At 36.0% G+C, this 25,474-nt stretch overlaps 1 protein-coding gene across 1 annotated transcript; it reads left to right on the plus strand.

The window, feature by feature from the left end:
- Positions 1-1,617: 1,617 nt before the first annotated feature.
- Positions 1,618-18,891, plus strand: Cd (cardinal). Its single transcript, XM_049836534.2, has 14 exons — positions 1,618-1,835; positions 6,222-6,355; positions 6,964-7,196; positions 9,605-9,842; positions 13,107-13,321; positions 13,707-13,877; positions 14,259-14,417; positions 14,743-14,961; positions 15,557-15,754; positions 16,051-16,187; positions 17,383-17,550; positions 17,855-18,093; positions 18,280-18,446; positions 18,585-18,891. Exons 2-14 carry the CDS (start codon positions 6,225-6,227, stop codon positions 18,767-18,769), a joined length of 2,460 nt encoding a protein of 819 aa, XP_049692491.2. The 5' UTR covers positions 1,618-1,835; positions 6,222-6,224; the 3' UTR covers positions 18,770-18,891.
- Positions 18,892-25,474: the final 6,583 nt, after the last annotated feature.

The following is a 25,474-nucleotide window of genomic DNA, read 5'->3' on the forward strand; positions in this document are numbered from 1 at the left end:
CCTTATAAAACACTGGTACTCAGCTGCATCAGGTTAGACTGGAAGTTGACCCCAACATAGTTGGGAAATGGCTCGCGGGATGCATGAAATTTTGCAGTATTTTATTATATTTCATTGATGGACAATCAGCTCATCAATGTTACTTAGGCTGTTTAATTTTCTAAAAAGAATCATCACTGCCTTGGTGCAGGACTAGGTATTTTTTGAACTAAGAAGGAAAAGCTTTAATCACCACACTTGCTTAGGTATATGACGATTTGAAACTTTAAAGTCCAGGTTTCTTTGAGAGGTTTTCCTTCACCTTTACTCGATCATTGGTGTACACCGAAATACTTAAGTTTTTGATTCTATTTCTATGCATGTGATGACCTTTTAATTAATATGATTACTCGGACACCTTTTGAAATATACAAAAACCAAATTTAAAACATGTTGAGTATGGTAAGTAAAGTACCTACTCAAAATTAAACATATGACTTAGCTACTTGGCTTTAATAACAATAAACTTCGTGGGGTTCAACTTACTTAATTTTATTGTACCTACGGCCATTATAACCGGTACCTATTAGATGTTTTATGATGACAATCATTAGCTTGCCGAGTTCATCACTCATTTCATTTAAGACTTCTATTTTTGCTGCATCAAAAAACCAGATCTACCTACGTATATAGCCGTCTTATAAAATGATAGTTATTCAGGCAGGTAGGTACCTACATCGAATTTCTGTAGCTTGAGAGATTCGTTAAGAAAAACTACAATACTCATTCTACAAAGAAAAATAAATGCGATCCCTATTTCATTAAAAACATATCATGTAATGTGTAATTCACTAGATATTCGTTATCAGAGATGAGATAGAAAACGAAATAAGATTAAAAACCAATAATTCTGCAACACTGTCACAAAGGTCAGGAGGAAATTCTTCAGCTCCAGAGAAACGCCAACTACCCATAGAGACTATAATTAGGTACCTGATTTATGTTAAGTACCTACCTCTTAAAGAAAATTTTCAGACATCTTGCATCTCGCATTGCTTCGTAAAAAACAGGTGGAATATATTTTCCTTGATAAAAAGAAAGCTAGGTAAAAACCAATCACCGACATTGTTTTGGAATTTTAGTAAGTGGTTCACATTGGTCCTGGACCGAACCTATTTATGACCCTTATGCACCCTTGGTAAAAAATATAATACATAGGTATTTATTTACACTAAAGTTGTACACCTATATCTACTTATATGTCTATCCAAAACTATGCATGCCCAGATATTCTACAAAACGATTCGTAATTTTTTTTACGTAACAATTTGTAATTACCCAAGCAATTAAAATACTTACCAAAATTCGTATAAAACACGAACGCAACTAAAAATCGAAAAATAAATAATCTGTATCAAAATGCACGAAAATATTTGTTACTCAAAAATGTGTTGTCGTAGGCCAAGGTACCTACACAAATTGCATAATATTATGCCAATAAAAAAATATTTTTTTAATAAAATATTTTACCTACAAACCTATAAGTTTAGGGCCCTATTATACGACAGAATTATAAAGCTGCAGTACAATACCGTAGCTCAAATTAATAGCATTAATTAACATCCGCTGGGTTTTGTAAGGCTCTTCATTACTTAGTCATAGGCAATACGGCTGTGCGGTTGCTGGCCGGTGCGCGCACTTATTTGAAAAAAGAACAAGCGTGCTTCTTTTGTTTTTTTTTTTCAAGTTTACAATTTCTTCGGTAAAAGTTACATTATATCATAAAACAGTTAAGAAATTATAATGCAGTGAAAAAGTGTGTATTTTTAGTTTAGAAAAATAGAAAACTTATTCAAGTAAGTGTGAACAGAATCCCTTGGCCCTTTAAATACTTTTTACCAATGTGTATTTGCTAGTTAGTTATTTTTAGTTGTCCTTCAAAAAAAAATTATATTGCTAAGAAGTTTGCTTTAAAAATGGTGCATCGGTGGCTACTTATATTATATCTTTTGTGCCGAAGAAGTCAAAAATAAGTACGTACCTACATACTAGCAAGTAATGAAACTTTTTTTTAATAAGGTAAGGTCGGTAGGGCCTTTTACCAATTACAAAGAAAATATCAAAGTCGAAAGATGCAACTCTCCGAGTATATTTAAAACGTGTTTTTATTTATGATGAATTTTAAAAACATTAGTGAATATTAATGATGGAAATACACAATCTAGAATATAAATAAAAAATCTATTTTTGTACACAACTGTCTAGTCGAGTTCATTCAATCAATGTATTAATAAAACTAATTGTTGCTAATTCATTTATCTGATGATCTTTTGAAGTTTGTAATTATCTTGTAATAATATCTGTGCACCTATTTTAATATTAGCATACATTATATATGACCTATAGAAGAAAAAACGCATCAATAATTTTTTCCAGATTTTTCCGCGTGGAAAGTGAATAGTTCAAATTCCGGTTTTCTTGTTATTAACATTAAGATACTTGGTGTCAATTAATTAAGCTCAGTTATGTTAAAAGACCGGTTCAACCACGCTGTGACTTATGAGTTTAATTCTAAATTTAACTGCCCTGGTAACCGATCAGGGTCTATAGTAACCGATCACGTAGACTTACGGTTGGCGGAAATGATGAGTCTCCAACGTTCCAACCGATTACCGAATATTGATACCATTTAAGTGCAGTCGTAAGGATTAGGGACCCTCAACAAAATTTACCACGTTTTGTACTGTTGACGGAGTGCTTGACTGATTCAGTACGTGCTTACAAAAAATAGCCTCCATCTTTTTGTAAAGTCGGTTAAAAAATCTAGTCAAATACGATTATCATGTACCTACCTATGTATTGTCTTTGGGTATTATTCCTAGTTGTGTACAAATTAACAATCTGCATTGATTAGTGTTTACGTTAAACTAGATTATTAATTGTTAGCGAATTAACACTGGTTATAAAAAAATCTAGACTTTAGAATACGCTAGATCTTACGCACATTTTAATCCATGCGGTTTTCTGGGTGAGAAGAACCACGAAACAGTTGAAAATATTTTATTAATGAAGATTTAATTTAATTATAAGATTACCTCTGAATTGATTTGATTCAATTACTTAGCATTTCAATCAAGTCTTTATAAAAGAAATAATAAGTCTTTAGCATCTTGTTCATCGGAATATTTATATGCGAATGCTTTTAATGCACTTTATAGGTAGGTACCTATTCAATCTAGGGTCATTGTCACCAGTCCCTCTATGACCTAATTACTTTTTTCTTTTTGGTACACAAAGACGTACTCATAAGACCTTGGGCCATTTATCTAGTAGTTTTTTACTTTTTATTTTTTTTTAACAACTACTAAATACTAAGTGCTGCTTAGCGAATTCCTTGCTGATGGTATTTTCCTCATAAAATAAAAATTTATGGATAAATTCATGGCAAATTGACTTATTTACGTCATGTATAGTGGCCTCGTGGAGATTCTGTTTAAACCTTTGCTCCTTTTGTGCCCACGTAGCCCACATACTTTAGTATTTAAATTTATTTTATGTCAATTTTTACAAGGAATAATTAAATTTAAAATTGGTTAAAAAGCGCTTCTTTGCATAAATTATATAACCGAGATGTCACATTAATTCACTTCCCCTTTGCTCGTTGATCTTGTCCCCTTTTATTGAAGAAATTGTTGGATTTTATTTATTGCCGATCCTGGGGCCCCATTCTCCTAATTTTACTTAAGCGACATACGATTCACATTCGACTGAGATCCAATCCCGACTTGATTACGATTGAAGCGTATGTGGCATTCCGTTACTTTTTTCTTTGAAATAAACGTTTTCATCCTTTTCTGTCATTCAATAATGAATCATTTTGTCTGCAAATGATTTACGATTGCAAAATGATTGTACAGCAAACTATCGTATAGACCAAAATCACCAAAATAGCAGACCAATCGCACACCAATCAAATGACAATCGAATACGATTGGTCTTTTATTAGTAGCAGAATGCCCGATATGGTTAAAACTGCTATTGCGATCATATTGCGATTCGATTTCTATTCGATTTTGACATTATTAACTTAGGAGAATCGGGCCCCTGGGGGGATCTATTTCACGTAGGTACCCAAAATGGGGATAACAAGTCCTATGACTCCTACCTATGGTCTTCCTCCTGGGTCTTACTAATTTTCAGCAAAATCGGTTCAGTTTATCTTTGAGTTATACATACAAGTAGGTAAAGTAAAAGCATACTGTTTAAAACTAAAACGCCTTTTTTATAGGGGCACTAAGATCGAAGAAATAGAGGCATATACATACAATAGATTTGATTTTGTATAAGGGAATCTATGTGTATCAAGTGTCTTTTCAATAAAAAGTGTTCTAGTAAATCGATTTCGTAGCTCATATTTTAACAGACATAAAAAGCAGGAAAGACCTGTTATTTCGAAGGAAAATAACATTACTTTAGGTATCTATTGAGTAAAAAAACATAATAATAGGCAATTTATCCAATTGGATACCGCTGAGCTCATAAAGTTAAAATAAAAGGATTGAATATTTAAGACATCATTTGAATAAAATTAGTGACCATATAATATGTCATCATCTACTTACAAAGTGGCAAATTAAATAATCACGCGTAAAAGATTCACGTTAATGTAATTTGGGTAGAGGAAAAACAAGGTAAGTATATGGAAAAAAATAATTGGCGAACGTGACATAGAATGACTTTTTAACTAGTTTTAAGCCCTACTTATGTATAAAAATAACTTCACAATGATTCATTAAACGATCAAATAAAACCATTGAGAAATGTTGTGTAACAAACCAGTTTCAAATATTTAACTGTAGCAATAATAACTTTTCTTATTAACTTGTTATGATTTTGTTAATAGAATAAAAATAAGACAATAGCGAGGTTCATTCATATCGCCTACTCGTAGAATTCTTATCATCCCATAAAAACGTAGGGCCTCATTTTCACAAACTGTTACAAAACTGAAGAAATTGTTTCATTGATACAGAAACGAGATATTCTCTCAGGAACTAAAAAACCTACTGGACCAACTTGAAAAAATTATTTCAGTGTTAGATAGGTACATTGATATACAAAAAGATACCTAGCATTAACGAAAAGGCTATTGACTACTTTTTATCCGAGTGCCTGCAGTAATTCCCAAGGGACGCGGCCAAAACCACCACCGGAAGCTAGTTTAACATAATTTTTCTACAATTCCATCTTGGCATTCAAAATTTCAAATAATGTAACCTGAAATTAAATTCATTACTTTACCATCTATCACGTTTTGTCTCATACCACTGCTCCGTCACTCAAATAGATTGGACCCAAGCTCACCAGGTACATCGACTTTTACTACGCTGTCTAGTGACTTATTTACAGACTAACTCATAAACATACAAGCATGCCAGGAGATAACAACTGTTTATAAGCAGATTACATTCAAACCGTACTATGTAAATATGGAGTACTCTATGTGCAATCCGTTCGTCTTACCATGGTTTCTAAGATAATAAAAAAATGTCACAAGTATTTTTTTACCGGAAAAATACTGGTTAAACTGGTTGATAATAAAAAAAGCAAATGATGTTTTAATTATGAAGTAATTTGGTTGGATTCTTTTGCAGCTATTAGTTAAACGCACTATTAAAAAACATGGTCAATTATATCATAAAGTTCTCATCAATAAATTAAGTTTGACTACCCAAAATCATATAGATCCAAAGTAGCACAGAATACATAAAATACATTTGAGGCAGGAGGCCTTTCAAGTGTCCAACAAGTTTCCAATTTATTGCTATCAACGTTATCTGTCAGTTAGGTAACGATGGGGCCCTAAGATTTCGGTGCTTTAGATACTAGACAGAGTCTAGTAAAAATTATCCAATCTCCAATCCTACTAATATTATAAACGCGAAAGTTTGTATGTATGGATGTATGGATGTTTGTTACTCTTTCACGCAAAAACTACTGAATGGATTTTAATGAAACTTTACAATAATATAGCTTATACATCAGAATAACACATAGGCTACAATTTGTAAACATATTGTTCGAAATACCTGCGCAGACGAAGTCGCGGGCACCAGCTAGTTTGAACCTAATTGGTCAAAACGCGTTATACCTGTCTACTAATGACAAAGTCACAAAGCTTTTAATTGAATATTTTCTAACACGTGTTCCAATATAATTGTGGCTTATTTATTTCTGTCTAGGTAATGATGCAAGCGTCTTCAAGCAGCGAGCGCACTCCCCTGGTGCAACCCACATACGTCTTCGAGTCCAGCTTGGCACGTCGCTATCAGAAAAGACTGCACCACACACAATGCGCCATCTGCGTGTTTATAATGTAAGTAGGCCCTTTACCTGTAAACCTGCAGACTTCAAGATGTCACTCTTCAAGATCTTGACTTCAAGATGACAGTTTTCAATGCGATCTTCAGACGGTATCTTTGATGGGCCCCCTCGGGGCAGGGCATGTGGTCCCGGCTGTTACACTCCAAGCAGTCGTTAATAGGCTCAATGTCAGAGGCCGTCAGGAAGTCAATACTATGAACCGTAAGGGCTTGTTAGATTAATAAAACTACAATAACAGGCAGCCAGAAAGTGTCGTTGACCATAACCAGAATAATTTGCATGGTACCTTAATACCGACCTTAACATTATAAGAACTATTTCTAATACTAAAACTGGTTAAATATTAAGTAGTTTTATGTAATGAGACTTTAGATAAAGAAAACACGTGCTAAGCGCAGGTTACACCACTTGCCACGTGTTTCTTTGATTCGATATTATTAAATAGGTTCCACAGAGACGATACCTTTCTGGCTTGCAATTAGTGTTTGCATGTTTATAAGCGTCTATAGGACTTTTCAAAATATCTCTAATATTTTTTTAAAGACATTTGCATCCCTCCCGAATAATCTGCATTTATTTATGTGACAATTTCTTCCTCAGAGCGATCCTGTTGGTAGCCCTCCTAGTAACCATTTCCTACAACTTGAGCAATGACTTCGACGATATGGATACCACAACAGTACCCAGTGCACCAGAGGTACCGCCAGAGAACAACTTAACGCTACTAGGGATGTTCCCTGGCATGATCCCGCCTGGCCACTATGCTAATGGGACACCACTGGAAATGCCACCGGATTTACAACCGCTTCTTGACAAGGAGTGGCCGTTAAAAGGTATGTTTATTTTCTTCACCCGCGTATATCCAAAAACATCCAGAAGCTTGATCTCTCTCCGGTCGTGTCGGATTGCTGTCCCATCGGGCTATGAGAGTGAAGGAATAGTGAGTGCACCAGCTGTGTCTTGTGCACTATAATAATAAGCCTGATCTCTTTCTATGAGAACAGCCGCCTCGGCCGATAAATCGGCTAGGAGGACATCATATCCAAAATATCTTCCGCTCAGTAATTAGATGCTGCGTACGAGTTTACACCTACGTCATTTCGACAACATGTCACGTTAGTTTCAAAATCAATTCCTATTTACTATTTATAGATATTCTAGTAAACTAAATTATCATATCAGCTGCTAGTTAAAGCAGTTTGTATACCTAATCAAAACGAGTTTAGTCGAGTTCTTAAATACGATGTTGTGTTGTTTATTTTGGCAGGTTGAATAAACTTTGTTGTCTTTTACCTAGAGCAAAAACTTTTCCACTATGTCTATGAAAAAAAGCTGAATAAATTAATAATATCCAAACTGGGTGCGTCCCGCGTTTGCATCTATATTGAGACGATAGATTCTGCATGACTTAATTAATAACCAATCTAGATTTTAGGTCAATCAATGCCATTTGCATCCATGCATGCAGACTCTTCGTGAATCAAAATGGGGCCCAAATAATAGTAGATTCCTAAATCAACCTTATAACAATTAACTAGACCTATATTAATAATAATAAAGAGAAAATTCTTAATGCATAAAGGTATCAAAAAATTGGTCTTCATCTTCCGGTAGTGTCTAATTAAGTATAGGTGTCACGTTGAATGGCAATGCTTAATCGTTGCGCGAAATAAATGCCATTTATTATTATGATCTACTGATAAAATGTATTTAAATGGGTGGTCTGGCTAGATATTATCTTCTAATGATACATAATGTAAATAAATGTTGTGTTTAAATGCATCGAATGTTAAGGAAGGTCAACGCTCTAGAGTGGCTGATTATCAAATTTATTTTTGGCTACTTGTACCTAGATTATATTACAGGTCATTGCTAAAACATACGAATAGATTTGGAGCTAGATTATTTTTTATTTATTGATTTGTCTGACGTCAATACTTGACGTGATCAAGGAGAATTTCAATGAAAAGTGTCTAATAAATATCACAGGCTATCTTGCGGTTGTAAATGGTAATTTGATGGGCTCCATTGTCAAATTTTGAAACCAGTGGATTATCTTGTTTGAGTAGGAAATGCTGCAAAACAATAAAAAAACGGCCTGGTGTAAGTTCGCGCACAGATTTCGTGCTTACCATTAGCGAAAAATTACCTTTGTTACGTCTAGTCATGTGAGAGGGAGCTCCCTAAAAAGCGCCAAAAACGATACCTATACACCTGTGAAAATGTCAACTAACTCACAACCACGATTTAACTCTTACTTAGCCATAGCACTTTCCCGTCCGATACGGAACTCTAAAAGGCATTTATTTTCTACCAAATAAGTAGGTATAAAAATTAGAATAATATCCTTGCGGAACAAAGTTAAAAACAATATGGTGAACCACCCGGAAGGCTGCAGCCTACGGAAATCTATTGACGTCTGTAAAATATCTGTTATCTGCTGCGTCGCTGTCTTCCTACGAAATTTATACATTCTAGCTAGAGCCATTGACGTAGCTATCTAACAAGGAATTCGTTATAAATTACACATGTCTTTTAGACTGGGATATAAAAGCCTGCCATTTTTTAAATTAATAGCCTTATTATCATCATTAATGAAACAAAATAAAACGTTAACGAAGCCTTTTACCATAAATTTATAAGTTGCCGACAAAAAGTTACGCGGTAACTTACATTTAAATAATCTTTTAGCCATTCGCATAGTTTCGTTTGTACAATAATAATAAATATTCATCAGTCAGTCATTGATAGTATTGCAAAGTTTAGTCAACAAGTATCTAGTTGTGATGAACCATTGACGTAACAACAGCTACACCAAGATCACGGCCGAATGATGCGTTCATATAATCTATTCCTAATACACTAACTGAATTAAATACTGAATGTATTTACATAATTTAGACGGAAAAACATATTTTGTCACTTAGGTACGTAGATTAAATAATAGATTAACACTTTTAATAATATAGGTTACCTAATAATTGCAAGAGAAAACATATATTGTCAATTACTTAGATTAGGATCTTAGGTTAATAATTATAATAAAATATAGATTAACGATGCAGATAATCTAGATCTGCATCGTTAAGCTAGTTTGAATTGCAATTTAATAAAGAACAATACAAAAACGAAATCATGAGACGGACTTACATCACACTGTACGAACTTTTGCACAGGAAAAAAATTCAAATAGCAGAATCAATAAGACTTCAAAGCCGTTCATAATGATCAATCTTTCTAGAAAAACCAGTAGCAGCCTGGGCGGCCACACACCCAAGCAAAGCTGCCATAGACTCAGCACTACTTAAGGGCAAAGCTGCTCTTCAAGAACTCGCGAAGGTGGAACTGCTCCGAAGGCCCTTAGCCATGGACACTCCAGCTAACAGGGCACAGAGGGCTGCCGCTACTGGTGCTGATGTCAAACCGCTGGCCGATGCTGGGTATGCTGCTGAAATAGCCACCAAAGCACTTATTAATGGGTAAGTTCTTCATTTGTCCGCTGTATGTTAGCTAGTGTCGTCTTGATAACTCTATGACCTGTTCTTTCTCCGGTCTTGCCGTTACCATCGGGCTATGAGAGTGAAGGAATAGTGAGTGCACCTGTGTCTGCGCTAATGCTTGTGCACTATAATATGTCCTGCGCAGTTGGCTAATCGCCTTACATGAGATCAGCCACCGAAGCCGATATTCGGCTAGGAGGACATCATATTTAACTCTGTTATGTTGGGAGACATAGAAATCTTAAAAGGTTGGAGTCTTCCTAGCTTTTTATGATCACGTTTTGTGCAAAACGTGAATGGCGGTTTAGGAATAAAATTAGGACGTAAATACCATTTTTGGCATTGTCTATCAACCAGTTCCGGTTTTGTTACCATTATATTAACATTATGCTAAGGTATTTTAATGTCTCTACCTTGGTGGCGTCAATCAGGTGATTAACGTATTTTACAAGATCGATTCAGCCAACCTAGCCATTTATTATGTTTTAAATTATATTCAGCTGTCTAAGTGATATAGGTTCTTAAGCCGGATTTTTGACTTTTCAATTCTCTAATGTATTTCCATGCGTGGAAAGATACCTATAAAAAGATGATCAAAATATCATAAAAACAAAAGATTATGCCAAATGTCAAATTCATAATTAATGTAATTAAGGAGACATTATCTAGCGTTTTTTATAATTCCTAGACTCAAATATTCTAGATTTCAGCATTAATGGGCCTGATAACATCTTCAACAGATTTATAAAACTACCGATTCGTACCTATTTAATTGATTAAGTTTGTATTTTCTGCAAGCTCTATAAGTACTCAGTTGCTTGAAGTAAAAGAGTAACTAAAATAACGTAGGTACATATATACTTAGATAAATTAATTCACGTACTGTAGGTAGGTATCGCATTAAATGAATAATAACTTCCCATGAATCAACCACAAAAAGAGCTTTTCATCAGATAGTGAAAGAATTTTATTTTTTATATAAAGTGCATGGTTTACCTACAACATTTTGTTGCACTTTGTGAAATAATGAGGAAACTTCATATTTATGCAAACTATTTTCGTAAGCTAAGTCAAACAGTACGACATTGATTTGAATTGATTTGATCTGGATCGAATTCCAGAACATGATACTCTGTGACTTTATAATGTGAACTTAATATTCTATACAAATAGCATGCTTTAGTGAATAACATATCATATTAAGGCTATAAGAAATATAATGGAACTGCTACTGTGTTTTTATAGTTATTATAATAGTAGTAACCTCATCCAACACGCCTTACCAAATAGAGATTGGCTTCGAGCACAATTTTCAGTAAGACTAAAAAACTATCTTAAGTGTTGGTCCTACGTGGACACTTCTTTCCAATAACTAGAGAACTCATTATTTTACATAATCAGTACTTTAACTAACATTTCCATAAAATTACCAGTTACAGTATTGTATCGAAAGATCTTATTTCTATCACCTTTCTAGAAACACAATCCTCTTTGATCGAATATAAATCTCCTTAGTACAATTTATCCGGCCTCGTACGGTAAGATTCAATCATTCACTTAACGCCCCATGTTTACAATACATAGGTTACTATAAAGCCATCATCAGACCAATATGGTGGTCAGCCCTCAATTGTATGACATCTTCCGGCCACCTAGATACGTTCAATTGTTAACTGCCGCTGCATAGATGCATCTAGTCTCATCTAATTCTGATAGTTACCTACTATTTAATGTAAAAGTGCATCAAAAATCTGTTGCACTGTTTCATTTGATCGTTGGGGATAGTCCTGGATCAGATGAACAGTTTATACATAGAGTATGAAGACGGATACAATTGCATATTGTGTAGGTATGTAAAATGGTTTGAATATTCGCAATTCCACCATAAGTCACCTTAAGAAGGTGGTGGATGGTTCACAATATCATATAATGATGCCAAATGTGGTTTGAAAGTCAATGTTAAATGATAGTCAGCCGTCCGCGCGAAGAAAAGCTTCTTTTATACGTGTATCAGCAGTACGTAATCTAACACCAAATTAAGTGTTCTAAGTAGTGACGTTTACTTTGTTTAATTGGCTTCCGTCCTCACTTCGGTTACTTACCTATGTACTTGAAAACTATCTGAAAAGGACAATGACCGGAATTTCGGATCGCCTATTACGTATTATTTATTTTAGTTTAGTACCTAAGTAATTTTATGAGATGAAAAACAGAAATCACATTCACAAAGGTTGCATAAAACTAATTAATTGTCCCAATGCAATTCGAGAAATAGCTATGCATTAATTTCATCACATTAATTTGTTTATTTATAACTTTTAATCGTTTGTATTTACGTAAATGTTCAGAAGGTCATGGTATCCGATCCGGAAGGAAAAAAACCTGTAAATATGATTTTAATAATTTATCTATGACGCGATTACGTCCGACCTCAACGCGACATTTGTTGCAGGTCAGGAATCAGGAACCAAAATGTTTTCAAAGTTGCATTTACATTATCTAATAGGCAAACACATAAATATCGTGTGACAGCCGGAATTAGGACAAGCGAATACCAGTCGTTCGTGGGTATATGATACATGATCTGTGTTATAAAACCGCGTAACTCTAGACGAACGTTGGTTTGGCTTCATACCGCCTGACTGGTCGCGGGTTACCGAACTCGGCCAAATATATTGATCGAAATGTACCTAATAGTGTTAAATTGATACCAATAAACGAAACTTATCTTTCACTTCCTACTTTGTAATCTTTCTTCTTAGGGTCTCCATACTCACATTCTTAATAACATTTTTGAAATATGGAGAGATCGATAGCAAATCTAAAGGAGAAGTAAGGCCCTCTGAATTCTTACAGCTTCATGCTGGTTAAGTAAAACCTCATTATATCAAATCGAAAAGATATGTAACGCATATACAATGAATAGTAGTTCACACTTCATTTAACTCATATCGAAATAGAAAATATCAGTTTTCAACTTTAGTTCTCAAGCCGATCTATTGAAATATGGATATTTTACGGATATTATGGAACATACTGAAGGTATTTCGTGTCAGGTTTCTATCATAGGGTGTAATAAAAAGTTGATTTCTTGAGAGATCCAAAAACATCGCTGAACTATTACTATATAAAACTGGTTTTAGAAACGCCTAATCATTTTTGTTAGCTACAACACCTGCGTAAGATTTGCTATTACAAATAAACTAGGAACCTTAATAACGTCGGCCATTCTAACATTTTCAGCACGGACATATCACAGAGACCAGGTGGATCAGGCCAGGGCCCCAAGCTGAACGGATCATTCTCAGAGCCCCAGTATTGTATGGAAAACCCGCCACCATGCCAGCCGTCAAAGTACAGGACTCTGGATGGCACTTGCAATAACTTGGAAAACGCGTACCGCTGGGGAGTATCTAAGACTCCGTTTAGAAGAGTGCTGCCAGCTGATTATGGTGATGGTAAGTGATTTGGTGCTACCTACCTTTAAATAGTTTACTATTAGAAGTTTGAAAATATTGTGGTAGTCTAGAAATTAGAATGTTACAAGGATTGTAGCTATATGGATAGTTTGTGCATAGCTCTAGTGGTGCCGTTATTACAATGTGACTGTTTCAAAAGATGTAATATATTTTCTTAGTGCTCCCTGACTAAATAAATGCAAAAATTAAAGATATCCCTATCAGGAAAGAGTACTAAGTATCTAAGTGCAAATTCTACTCCCTCATTTGTTGCTGTCTTATTTGCGTTTAGGCTTCTTTTACTTAAACGGTTACCTGGTATACTTACGGATTTTTAGTGGTATCTTCCGAAAGCTCAACAAATCTTCTTCCCCATTATTTCCAGGCATCAGTTCCCCCCGCACGGGCGTGGACGGGGCCCCGCTGCCCAGCGCCCGCGACGTGAGCGTGACGGTGCACCGGCCCAGCTACGCGCACGACTCCGTGTTCACCGTTATGCTGGCCGTCTGGGGACAGTTCGTCGACCACGACATCACCGCCACTGCGCTTAGTAAAGGTAACATGCGTAGATGGAAGCAATAAAAGAGAATTTGCTGTGGACAAGAGAACACCACGTAAAACTATTGATCAACAGTTTAAAATCATAAGATGCTCTTCAGAGGCTAAGGCTAAGGCTACTAAGACTGAAATACCTAGCTCCAGATAAATATTCCAACACTGTATACCTACAGTCGATGAAATAACTAGCATAACTGTAGAAGTCCGTGGTTATGAGTTATCTCGTGGAAAAACTGAAAAAGACCAATATCTTGGTCAACTTTTTAGCCATTCAGTAGCGGACTTCGATATGCTGTAACTGTAACATGATAACGAAACGAAGAAAATCTTAGTAAATTAAACATTCTAATAAACATATTATCTCTTTCCCTATTTACAGGTCAGAATGGCACAGCGCTCTCTTGCTGCGATCCATCTCAAACCCCGCACCCGGAGTGCTTCCCCGTAAGACTCGATGTCGAGGATCCCTTCTATGAGGACTATAACATCACCTGCATGGAGTTCGTCAGGTCGGCACCAGCTCCCACTTGTCATTTTGGTACGTATTATACAATTTATTTTTCTAACGTGATGGTGGAATGAATCAATATAGGTAGATGCGAAGAATTTATCTGCCAAAGATAGTTATGATCATTTTTATCTAGTTCATTTTGCACTTTTTAAGAAACATGTAATCCAAGAGATACAACTTTTATTCATTACGAAAATAATTTTCCCTCTTCATGTATGCGTAGTGTCTCTGCATACCCCACGACTTTGATGACCTTTTTTTCATATTGTTATTCATGTTGTAGATTTTAGGCTTAAGGACTACCAAGTGACTTGTATATCAATTAATTTATTCCTCGATTCTTTACTTCCAGGTCCTCGTGAACAGCTAAACCAGGCCACAGCATTCATCGACGCATCCACAGTGTACGGGTTTGGCGAAGTTCGCAGTGCGTCACTGCGGTCATTTGTGGGCGGTCAGCTGCGGATGCTGAAGATTGGATCCACGGAGCTGCTGCCGCCTTCTACTGATCCTAACGACAGCTGTAATACGGCTGAGATGAATGCTAAGGGACGATACTGCTTTGAGTCAGGTAAGAGACAATACCAGACAATAGCATACAATAGCAGACCATATAAAAGTGCTATAACCATTGAAATAAAAAAAAAGGTTTTTCGTATATTAATGGCTAGTGCACTCTATTTCCCCTATCTGATGGATGAACGCTTGAGGATGGAAATTTTTTTCTCCATGGTCCTCTGTAGATCTGAATACGACTTGGGTAGTCGGGTAATATTATTGTTGACAGTAAAGTCCTGAGACCTAAGGATATCAAAACTTACTTTTCACGCTAGTTAAATTATTTTCATTTATTGTTTGGATCATAATTATATGGCGGAATGAGTTCGATATCCAAAACATTATATCAAGTAAATAATAATCTCTTGTAAAATATTGTAAGTAATCATTATGTAAAGTAAATATAGTAATCTCGATATTATTTTGTTCAGAAAATGTATCACTGTATGATATCCCATTACAATAGAAGCTAAAGCATAGATAACCTTGCAGCTATCTTTTCCGGACTCTTGTTATTACACCAACCCTAATTATTATCGTACCATACCTATACTTACGAAGTAACTATCAGGCTAATTTGTGCCTATATGTCCTTTCCCTATCCCCAGGCGACGACCGTGCGAACGAGAACCTCCACCTCACCACCATGCACTTGCTCTGGGCACGACAACACAACCGCCTCGCCGCCATGCTGCGCAAGCTCAACCCCGCCTGGGATGACGACACCGTCTTCCACGAGGCGAGGCGGATCGTTGGCGCTCAGATGCAGCACATCACATACTCTGAGTTCCTGCCTTGTATACTTGGTAGGAACATCAATCAACAAAGATATTATGTAGATATTAATCTATCCAGTCCAGGGTATGCCGTCCCATCGCACTGTGAGGGTAAAGGGATATAGAATGGATCTATGTCCAGCACTTCTGGCTGATCTCTTATGGGGACAGCTGCGTTGACGAAAAGCATGAGACCGTTGGTAAATGGATGACATATTCATGGTCTTCAGAAAAAAATAATCCCTGAAATGAATTTTAAGTGGTTATTTGCTCAAGTAAATCGAAGGTTTGTTCTACAGTCCACTGATAATTTTCCATCGTTGCAGGTGCGGACGTGATGTGGGCACTAAACCTGACGATACAAGATGAAGGCTACGCAGACGTGTATGACCCCACAGTAGACCCGTCTATCGCCAACCACTTCGCTTCCTCGGTCTTCAGATTCGCACACACGTTATTACCGGTGTGTACTAGATATATGTATAAGTTATATATGTAGTTTATCATGCATGGTCCTTAATTATATTGAAAACTATGCTAGTAAAACCTAATCCAGTCAATGAGCTTTTTTAAAAATATGACTAAAGGACAATGGGCACAAATATATGGGACCTGGTATACCCCACCAATAGCGATGTCATACATATCATTGGATAGGCCTTTTTATGTAGAACAACATTTACTATGACAGCTTTGCTGAAATGTTTGTCCGTTCTGAGATATAGATCAAAAACTGTGCAAAAGTTAAACTAAAGTTAACTTAATAATCTATTGATATCTCAAGTTTTTAGAGGAAAAACTAAGTTGAAATAAGTGTAAGTCTCCTGAGTTCTACCTGCTGTACCCGTTAGGGTCCATAATTGTCTATTATTTTGCATTTCAACCTTATACTGTACTAACTGGATATTGGGCATAAAAACAGACCCCACCAATAACAAAGTCATGCATATCGATGGATAGGTCTTTTTAACTGGAACAACATTAACTATGACAGCTTTGTTCTATTGTTTGTCCGTTCTGAGATATCGCTAAAAAACAATGCTAATCAACACTGTAATCTGATTTTCTTTGAAAAATAACACCAATGTCTTTATTTATTTTTTATTTTTTTTTATAATCATTATGTAAGTCGTGGTGGCCTTGTCGGTAAAGAAGTTTAGTACAGTATAAGGTTGAAATGCAAAATAATAGTAACAATTATGGACCCTAACGGGTACAGCAGGTAGGACTCAGGAGACTTACACTTATTTCAACTTAGTTTTTCCTCTAAAAACTTGAGATATCAATAGATTATTAAGTTAACTTTAGTTTAACTTTAGCACAGTTTTTGATCTATATCTCAGAACGGACAAACATTTCAGCAAAGCTGTCATAGTAAATGTTGTTCTACATAAAAAGGCCTATCCAATGATATATATGACATCGCTATTGGTGGGGTATACCAATCTGCCCAATGTCCTTTGGGCATATTTGACACATAGTTCTATCCGCTTTGAGTTACAGTGTTGGTCAATGATGGTCTTGTCTTTTCTTTATGAGAAGAAGTTTTTACTAGCACAGGCTGATGATGATGGCCTTTAACAGGTCTATCGCCCTTTACCTTTTACTTTAATAATTAGCCTTTCACTAAAATCCTGATCTATTCATTATTATTCCAGGGTCTAATCCACAACACAGACAAAAGCACGGGCACAATCCAATACACGCAGCTGCATCAGATGTTGTTCAACCCCTTCACTCTGTACACTAAGAAGGGACCTAAAGAGGCTGTTACCTCCGCCATGAACACACTCGTCCATACTGTGGATCCGCATGTTACTACTGAGGTAGGGCACGTACACTACAATAATATTAATTGAGAAAAACTTAAACTTTAAAACGGATAAGCCGATTTTCATGAATATGTTTCAATCTAAGAACACTGAGGATAAAAAAATATCTATGACATAAAAGCAACTAAACGAAAATTGGGTCATCCCTCTGGGAGGACAAAACCATACATACATAGACGTCAAAACGTGTCTACGTTAAACTTATGTCGGCCATAATTCGATCAGTCTAGCATCTTAATCAAAATCTTAGTCTAACCATATTCGGCACAATTAACTCAGAATACAAATTCACTTCTAGCTCAGCAACCACTTATTCGAAAAGCCCATCGTAGCCAACTCATCAACTGCAAACGCCACAAAGCCCGGGCCTTGTGGCCTCGACCTCGTGTCCCTCAACATACAGCGCGGGCGGGACCACGGCCTGCCGCCCTACCCCGAGTGGAGGGAACACTGCGGCTTGTCCCGACCGAAGAATTTCTCAGACCTCAATGACATCTTCGACGCTTCTTCTCTTGGCAGGATCTGTAAGATTTACAAGTAAGTAGTCATTGAATTTATTAAAACTTTATTCATTCCTTCGGGGTCACTGGACCATTCCAAACATTTTCTAAACTTCTTTTGCTCAGGTATTTCATGACGAACTCTCTCGTCATGAAGCCAATCAACATAGCGTTCTGATGCAAGAAAAAATACTTATAACTAACATGAATTTTATAATTCTAGTTCAGTAGATGACATCGATCTGTACACCGGAGCTTTAGCAGAGGACCCTAAGGGCCGTCTGCTAGGTCCCACCCTGACTTGCCTCATAGCCGACCAGTTCATGAGAATTAAAGTCGGCGACCGATTCTGGTATGAATCCTCCGACGAGACCGTTGCTTTTACTATGGGTAAGTCATTATTTTTCTTCATCAGATGAAAACATTCAACCTTACATAAAGAAGACAGCTATAAAAAGAAAATATATGTCTGCAGACTATGTAGTTATAATTGAAACATAATAATTATATTCCTTAAATCTTTCACAGAACAACTAACCGAAATTCGCAAGACAACCCTGGCTGGAGTGATCTGCGCTAACGAAGACCTACTGGACCAAGCGCAGCCAAGGGTCATGGAGGCAGTCGGTCCTATCAACCCATTAGTGGACTGCAAGGAGCTCCCGCAGCCCAGCCTCAAGCCCTGGGCCACCGTCAAGAAAGGAAAATCCTAAAAAAACAACTAAAGGTAATGTAGTGATACCTAGTCCTAACTGTACTAGGTGGATTATTGAACCTGACCCGGCTTGTTTAAATTGTATCCATTTGTAAATTTTAATAAATCTTTTAGCAAACAACATCGACAATTTTCTTTTTTCAAAATTCCGTGCAGGCCCCAACATTGTGCCCTGTGTAATTTCGGCGATTTTGTGAGAGCGAGTTACCTCATATGGTGCAATTTTTATTATTCTCTATCAAAATTTTGGTTTTACAACAAAAAGATAAATCGCATAATGAAGTAAATTATCTCACTGGAAAATATGGTTATCTAGGTTTCGATCAAAGACGTTCCACCGTCTCGAAAGCCTGATTAGGTTCAAAGATGCAGCTGGTATATTAGTTGTAAATAAAATTAATTCATAGTTAATAGATATACGTACATACAAAGATTATGCTCGGTTTTCTATAGATTTATTTCGAAAACTTTTACAAAAGTTATTTTAAAGAACGAATCTTTCATTAATTCTTCAACATTATTCGTTCTTAGGGTTTCAGTGCCAATGCATGTTACTGTTTCTATACTATTAAAAGAAAATTTTACATGATGATATACAACACAATTAAGACATACAAAATTTGTGTACATGACTTATTATTTAATACTTGTCTTAAGAATACTCAGATTCTTAATCTTGCCTATACTTATGTTTTATGAGCACGAGTACTGTATGTTTGGGAATTTTTGAAGCGAAATATTGTGTCACTTTGTATTTTCCTTGAGGTAAAAACGTGTAAAAAAATAAGGACATTATTTACAAAATAAACAGGAATTAAGTGGGTATGCTTATTGATGTTTAAAACAACACTGAGAAGAAAGAAAATGACCGACCAAAATATTTTAGATGATTTTGCAAATATTTCATCAGCATTTAAACCTTTTGAAACGAGGTGTTCAACAATGAGTGTGAGTAAATAAATATTGATCTGCTAATTTGTACCTGCTGGTTAAACATAACACTCATAAGGTTTTCGTTTATTTCCATTGTTTAAATTATCCTTTTCAGATGTGACAATTTTTTGGGTTATCTTCAAAATCATTGTTGATTAATAGCGTAATATTGAGAAGTGTTTGAGGGTTAAATATTTATTTACCAATAATGATAGTTATTTATTATACTCCATCGTTACCGCATTTAGTTAAATGGTTAAGAATGAATGAGAACTGGTAATTATATTCAGTACTTTGTTTGTATGGGGAATAATTTATGATATCTTATTCACTTTTCTATGTAATGTTTAATGAGTGTAAGGCATAGAGAGTTCCAGGCCTTTTTTATATTATTGCTTTTGCTATTAAATAAAAAATGTCTACGTTTGCCATGTTAATTAATTTTATGAAGTAATTAGGTTAAGTTTAAGTAAAAGTTTATATTGAAGTATTGAACCAATACCTCTGCAAGTAGTTGATTGACGTTTCTGTCCATTATTGTAATTAAACATATTGAACTAAACATTGTTACTTTTATTACCCTAACTAAACTATTAAAAGATTACACAACTTAGAAAATCTTCACATAATAACTCCTGAAGTTTCTACTCCTAATGTTCGGCTTTAGTTTATTCATTTTGCGACAGATGGCGTTGCCAGGTACGTAGCCTTATAATTTACATCCTACATCTGCCTGATACATCTTTAGAGCAACGTTCTCTGGCGTTATTTGCGTTAAAATATAGATTAATAGAAAATAGAATATTTGTGCAATACAAATGAACACAAGTCAGTGCTGGAACTGGAACCCATGGATGAAACCTAATATTACCCAGTATGCGCAACGTAGAAATAAAAACATGCATTCCAAAATACTCGTAATAACCGAGGACTACAACTCAAAGGACATGCTTATTTAATAAATAACATTAAGTGTATCCCTATTTTCACGGGAATGTCTTACGCAATCGATCGCAGCCCACACCCTGTGAAGATAAAACCGCCCACGCGATCCAATTGGGTCAAGGACAGAGAAACACTCCGTATTCCGTGACGTCATCGAGGAACTTATTGCTTGCTGAAAAATCTTTAACAACGACGGGATTATAAGGTTGATATTATGATCAAAGTGAAGATTCTTCATAATCGTCATATTCAGATGTATCTAGATTTAGGACCCTTCTACCGGTTAGTAGATCGGCAAATCATGAGATGATATTATTATAATGTGGTTTGAGTCCAAAACACGAGCAGCACATATTTACTCGCACATGAAAAAGTCACTCAAGTGATTTATTTCATTTTTGGCTTCACTAATATCCCTCGATTGGCGATCTTTCTACGATTCTATAGGTATCTATGTTCTGAGATAGCATTCTCATTAAGGCCTCTTACCTGCAAAAGGCATGAGTTTTTATCAACATGCTTTGGGCCAGCAGTGCCTGCACCTAGTTTATTATTCTTTTTTTTTCTGTTTCTTCTGCACCTACATATTTCCTCATTTTTTCTGAGATCAATCTGGGATTAGAAACACGGCTATTAATTTTATATCAAAACAAAATATGGTCACTCGGAGGAAATCCATAACCAACCCACAGCCAGCGGTAAAAAAAGTGTAAAGCATGTAAAATCAGTTGCCAACTGCCTGATTAGATTTAGTGATGTTCTTGTGGCTCAGGTCAATATAAATCCACAGTTGAAAATATACCTACATTACTGCATGGTTTTCCCTAAAAAATATGGGCATCTACGCAGATGCCTCTGATTATCTACAGAATATACCTCTATTACCGAAGTACTTACGGTACAGGCCCTTGAACCTAAATGACGTAAGGTTCCTTTTTTTGTCAAACCTTCCAACGAGACTTAACACTCCACGTTTGAATTTCTGAGAAACAATAATGAGTAGGAAAAGGAAAACTTATTTTCCCTTCAAGTTTCCCCTAAAGATCTTGGAATTGCATAACAGTCAGTTTCCTTACCAAATAGAATTCCACTGAACACATGTAATAAGCACCTGCATAAAATTAATGACCTACGTTAGCCAACTGCCATTTTCATTGCTGATTCTCATTTCTTTGTAGTTTCCAGGATAAACATTTATCTGGCTAAACAATATTTTTCCATGCAGTGTTGTTAGCGTCACATCACTATGCAACAGTGAGTCACAATTATTAGCATTGTTATATGGGTGACCGTAGGAGGACGATGGCCTTGCGGCCTTAACAAACTTCGAGCTTCAGCACAATTCTACTTTTCACCTAAACTCTCTGATGACACGCAATTTTGAACTTTATTTACAAGATGTTAAGGTTTCAGAAATTTTGAAGATGGTGAATATAAAATTCTTGCATGTTGGTGAAGGCTGGCTGATGTCAGGACTTGTTAGCGTGTCCTGTAAGATTCTCTCAGGACCTTGAGTCCACCTGTCTTTGGCACTTAATTGGCTAATATCCAGTGAGTTACGAGCACTCATTCTGGCATTACCTCCTTAACGGCTTCAAGGCAGGGTTAGTAAGGAACAAGGCATTGTGGTCGGCCTCAGACCTTTCTTTCCTTAAAGTTTAGTGATCGTTAACTCTCGCAAATTAGCAGTGACCCTTATGTTTTACGGCTCACTGGCTGTACTCGGAACTATTAGTAACTGTTTACCTGAACCTGCATTGTTTCTCGTTAAGGTCTGACAATTACGTGGAACTACTGGTGCAATAAAACGTTGAATTTCCCCAAGTATGAATGTGGAAGTACTGATCCTAACTTTACTTCCTTACGCGAAAGTTATATACCTATTGTTCTTTGTTCACGATTAAATCATTGAACCGATTTTTAAAGTCATAAACAAGGACACAAGAGCATAAAATATGTTTGTTTATCCATTACTTCAACTAGACATGTAATTAAAACTGCAGGCTTCAATTAATTTGTTTACATCTAGTTATGGTAATATCGTATATTTGTATGGGACGAGTAGATTGAGCTAGTAGGAATAGCAGTTTCTAAGTATAGCTGGTGACTTTAATCTGCTCGGAATAACAAACATCGTGCACATGTTCGCTTTATTGCCGCGTGCAGATGTATCTAGACTGAGTCTGTCTGTCACACGTCGTTTAGATAATATTGCTTGTTTATAATGTTCGCAGAATGTAAAGACAACAACCTATACCGATCACGAGTTCATCGATTGTTTCGAATAAAAACTAATTATGTATTCGACACATTTGTTTTCAACCCAATAAGGCTTATTTTAAAGGCTTACTACTGGTGTTGACAACATTGAAGCCCATCTTCTTTAAAAACTTAACCGTTGTCAAAGTCGAAATCACCCAGTTTGTAATTTGAGAACTATTTATCAAAATGTGTGAATATTAATTTAAGAGTATCGACCTCGTCACACACAATATGTTAGCAGATGTCGACAGTGCGAACATCTGCAAATGATCTACACAAGACCTAGATAATGTAATGTAGTAACCAATGACTTTATGAAGCCTCTGCTGTACTTAAGAGCTCTAAATAGAGATTAGTTTAAGTTTATTGTAGATCTTGAACTAAATATAATACAAATGGAAATAATGTAAAGGGGTGATAGGGAAGATCAAGAAAGTGATTTGTACGAAAATGAATAAGGATACTGCTTTTAATGATTTAAAGGAAAACAATATTCTGCAGTGTTCAAAACGAGAGATTTGGATTAAAGAGGAGGAACCACAGGGTGATAGCATGATGATAATTACCTTTACTTATGATCATTCAAGTTTATCTTGTATAACATTACATACAGTTAGATAATATCTATGATAAAACAACCCAGTCAGTACAGTCATAGCGTGCAATGTGCAATAGCACGTGCATCCCTATTTAGATATGAAAGTCTAGTTTATAAGTTGTCTAAAATGGCCTTGACTTTATACTGTTTCAATGTCAAGGTTGCTTTTTCTTCATTTATGTAACACCAGTAAGCGGGCGTACAAGCCTTGAGGGTGGCACGAGGTATTTTTAGAACAAGCTTTTATTTAATGGAAACGAACATTTTTATGAGGAAAATTTCTGTACCTAATTCATTTTACAATTTCCATAACGTCATCGTTGTTACGTATTTTCATTGTGATAAAAATTGGCACATGGTTGTGAAAAAGCTGCCCATATGCTATTACCATTTGGCATGCATGCTCATAGTAAATCGTTGCCCATTATAGATGTGACGTTGCATACGGGCGTGAAATGCTATTCACTCACAAAGCGATGCCATGCCATGATTTTATCACATTCGAGCTATTTAAGATTCACGTTCATACATTTGGATACAGGAAGTTTTTCGTACAATACAACAAAGAAAACTTATTGCTTATAATGCGTAAATATTGAGTCATTGCCTGACGTGTCAATAATTTACTTCCTGGGACGCAACTTCGCAAGATGATTTACCTGATAATATTTGTCATATCTTACGCAGATAAATTCATTCAGGTTATCCCAATTACTCAGATTTCATCAATATCAGTCCTATAATTTCCTTTTCAGTTTTCATGGTCTCTGATAAGATAAATTACGCCTCGTTTTTTCAGACGCATATTTTTATCTAGGTACACAACATTCATATCTTTGTTAATCCCACAACGTACAAAACACATCTATGTTTATGAAGCACGTGTGGACGGCGCTATACACAAATTGAGGTCATTCTAATAATGAAGACTATCCCAAATGTTCAGCCATGTTAGACATGACTGAGTGCCTAAAAATATCAGATGAGCTTTTTCTCCAGCTATCTGACGATTGAAGTATAAATCATTTGTCAGATATAGGACAAAGACATTGATTTTGATCGATCCTGAATGCTGCATAGTGAAGTCGACAGTTATTGGAAGAAATGTGCAAGTATTTTTATTTCATGCCTTGTGCAATTCATCATTCGTTCCTTAGCACGGTGTTCTATGATCAGTTAGGTGTTAAATTCCTGTTTGTCATCCTGACGGGTTCTTGCGAACACAAAGGATTGCTCCACTTTTTATTGTTGTCTCAAGGAGTCAAGGTACAGTCCGGACTTACCGGATTACAATGTAAAACAAAGCACAAGTAAAACAAACTACCTACGTAGTAAAAGTTCTTTCTTGAAAACTTGAATAAATAATCTTATGGTCCACACTGCTTATGGTGTCTTATTCTTTCCTGGTCTGCGTATGCCTAAATTACGTGCAGGAGATCCCACTATTTATAATAGGTATGATACATATCACTTAGTTATTATCTCATTATTGGGGTCACGGAATCAATAGTTCCGTTCGTAATGGATTTTCCCAACCAATCGAAAGCAATTTGCGTGAATCATCTCGTCTTAGAAGGTGTAGATGTCATTTAGGTGTCATACGAGGTTGGTATGGTGTCAGTGGGCGCTGGGTGAACAGCCTCAAGAACCCCATTGAGTTTGAGCACGTTTGGGATCTGACTCATTCCATGCGGAAAATTGTAAATGGAAACTAACGGATGTTTTTCCTTAATGTGCTAGGTGTGTACTAGATTTTTTTGTTGTTCTAGTGAACATTCTCGTTATTTAGATTCACGTGTTCAATCTAATCTAATAGGTCTCAAATATTTATGCCCAAGCTGTCTAATATTAGGATACAAACTTCCTCATGTACAAATTATAGGTATCTCGTGAGCATTTAATGAAACCTGCCAGTTTTTAGCATATCTAGACCAGACAAACAAAATGATTGACTGGTACCCACCC

Source organism: Helicoverpa armigera, chromosome 3 (genome assembly GCF_030705265.1).
Source record: "Helicoverpa armigera isolate CAAS_96S chromosome 3, ASM3070526v1, whole genome shotgun sequence".
Lineage (NCBI taxonomy): Eukaryota > Metazoa > Arthropoda > Insecta > Lepidoptera > Noctuidae > Helicoverpa > Helicoverpa armigera.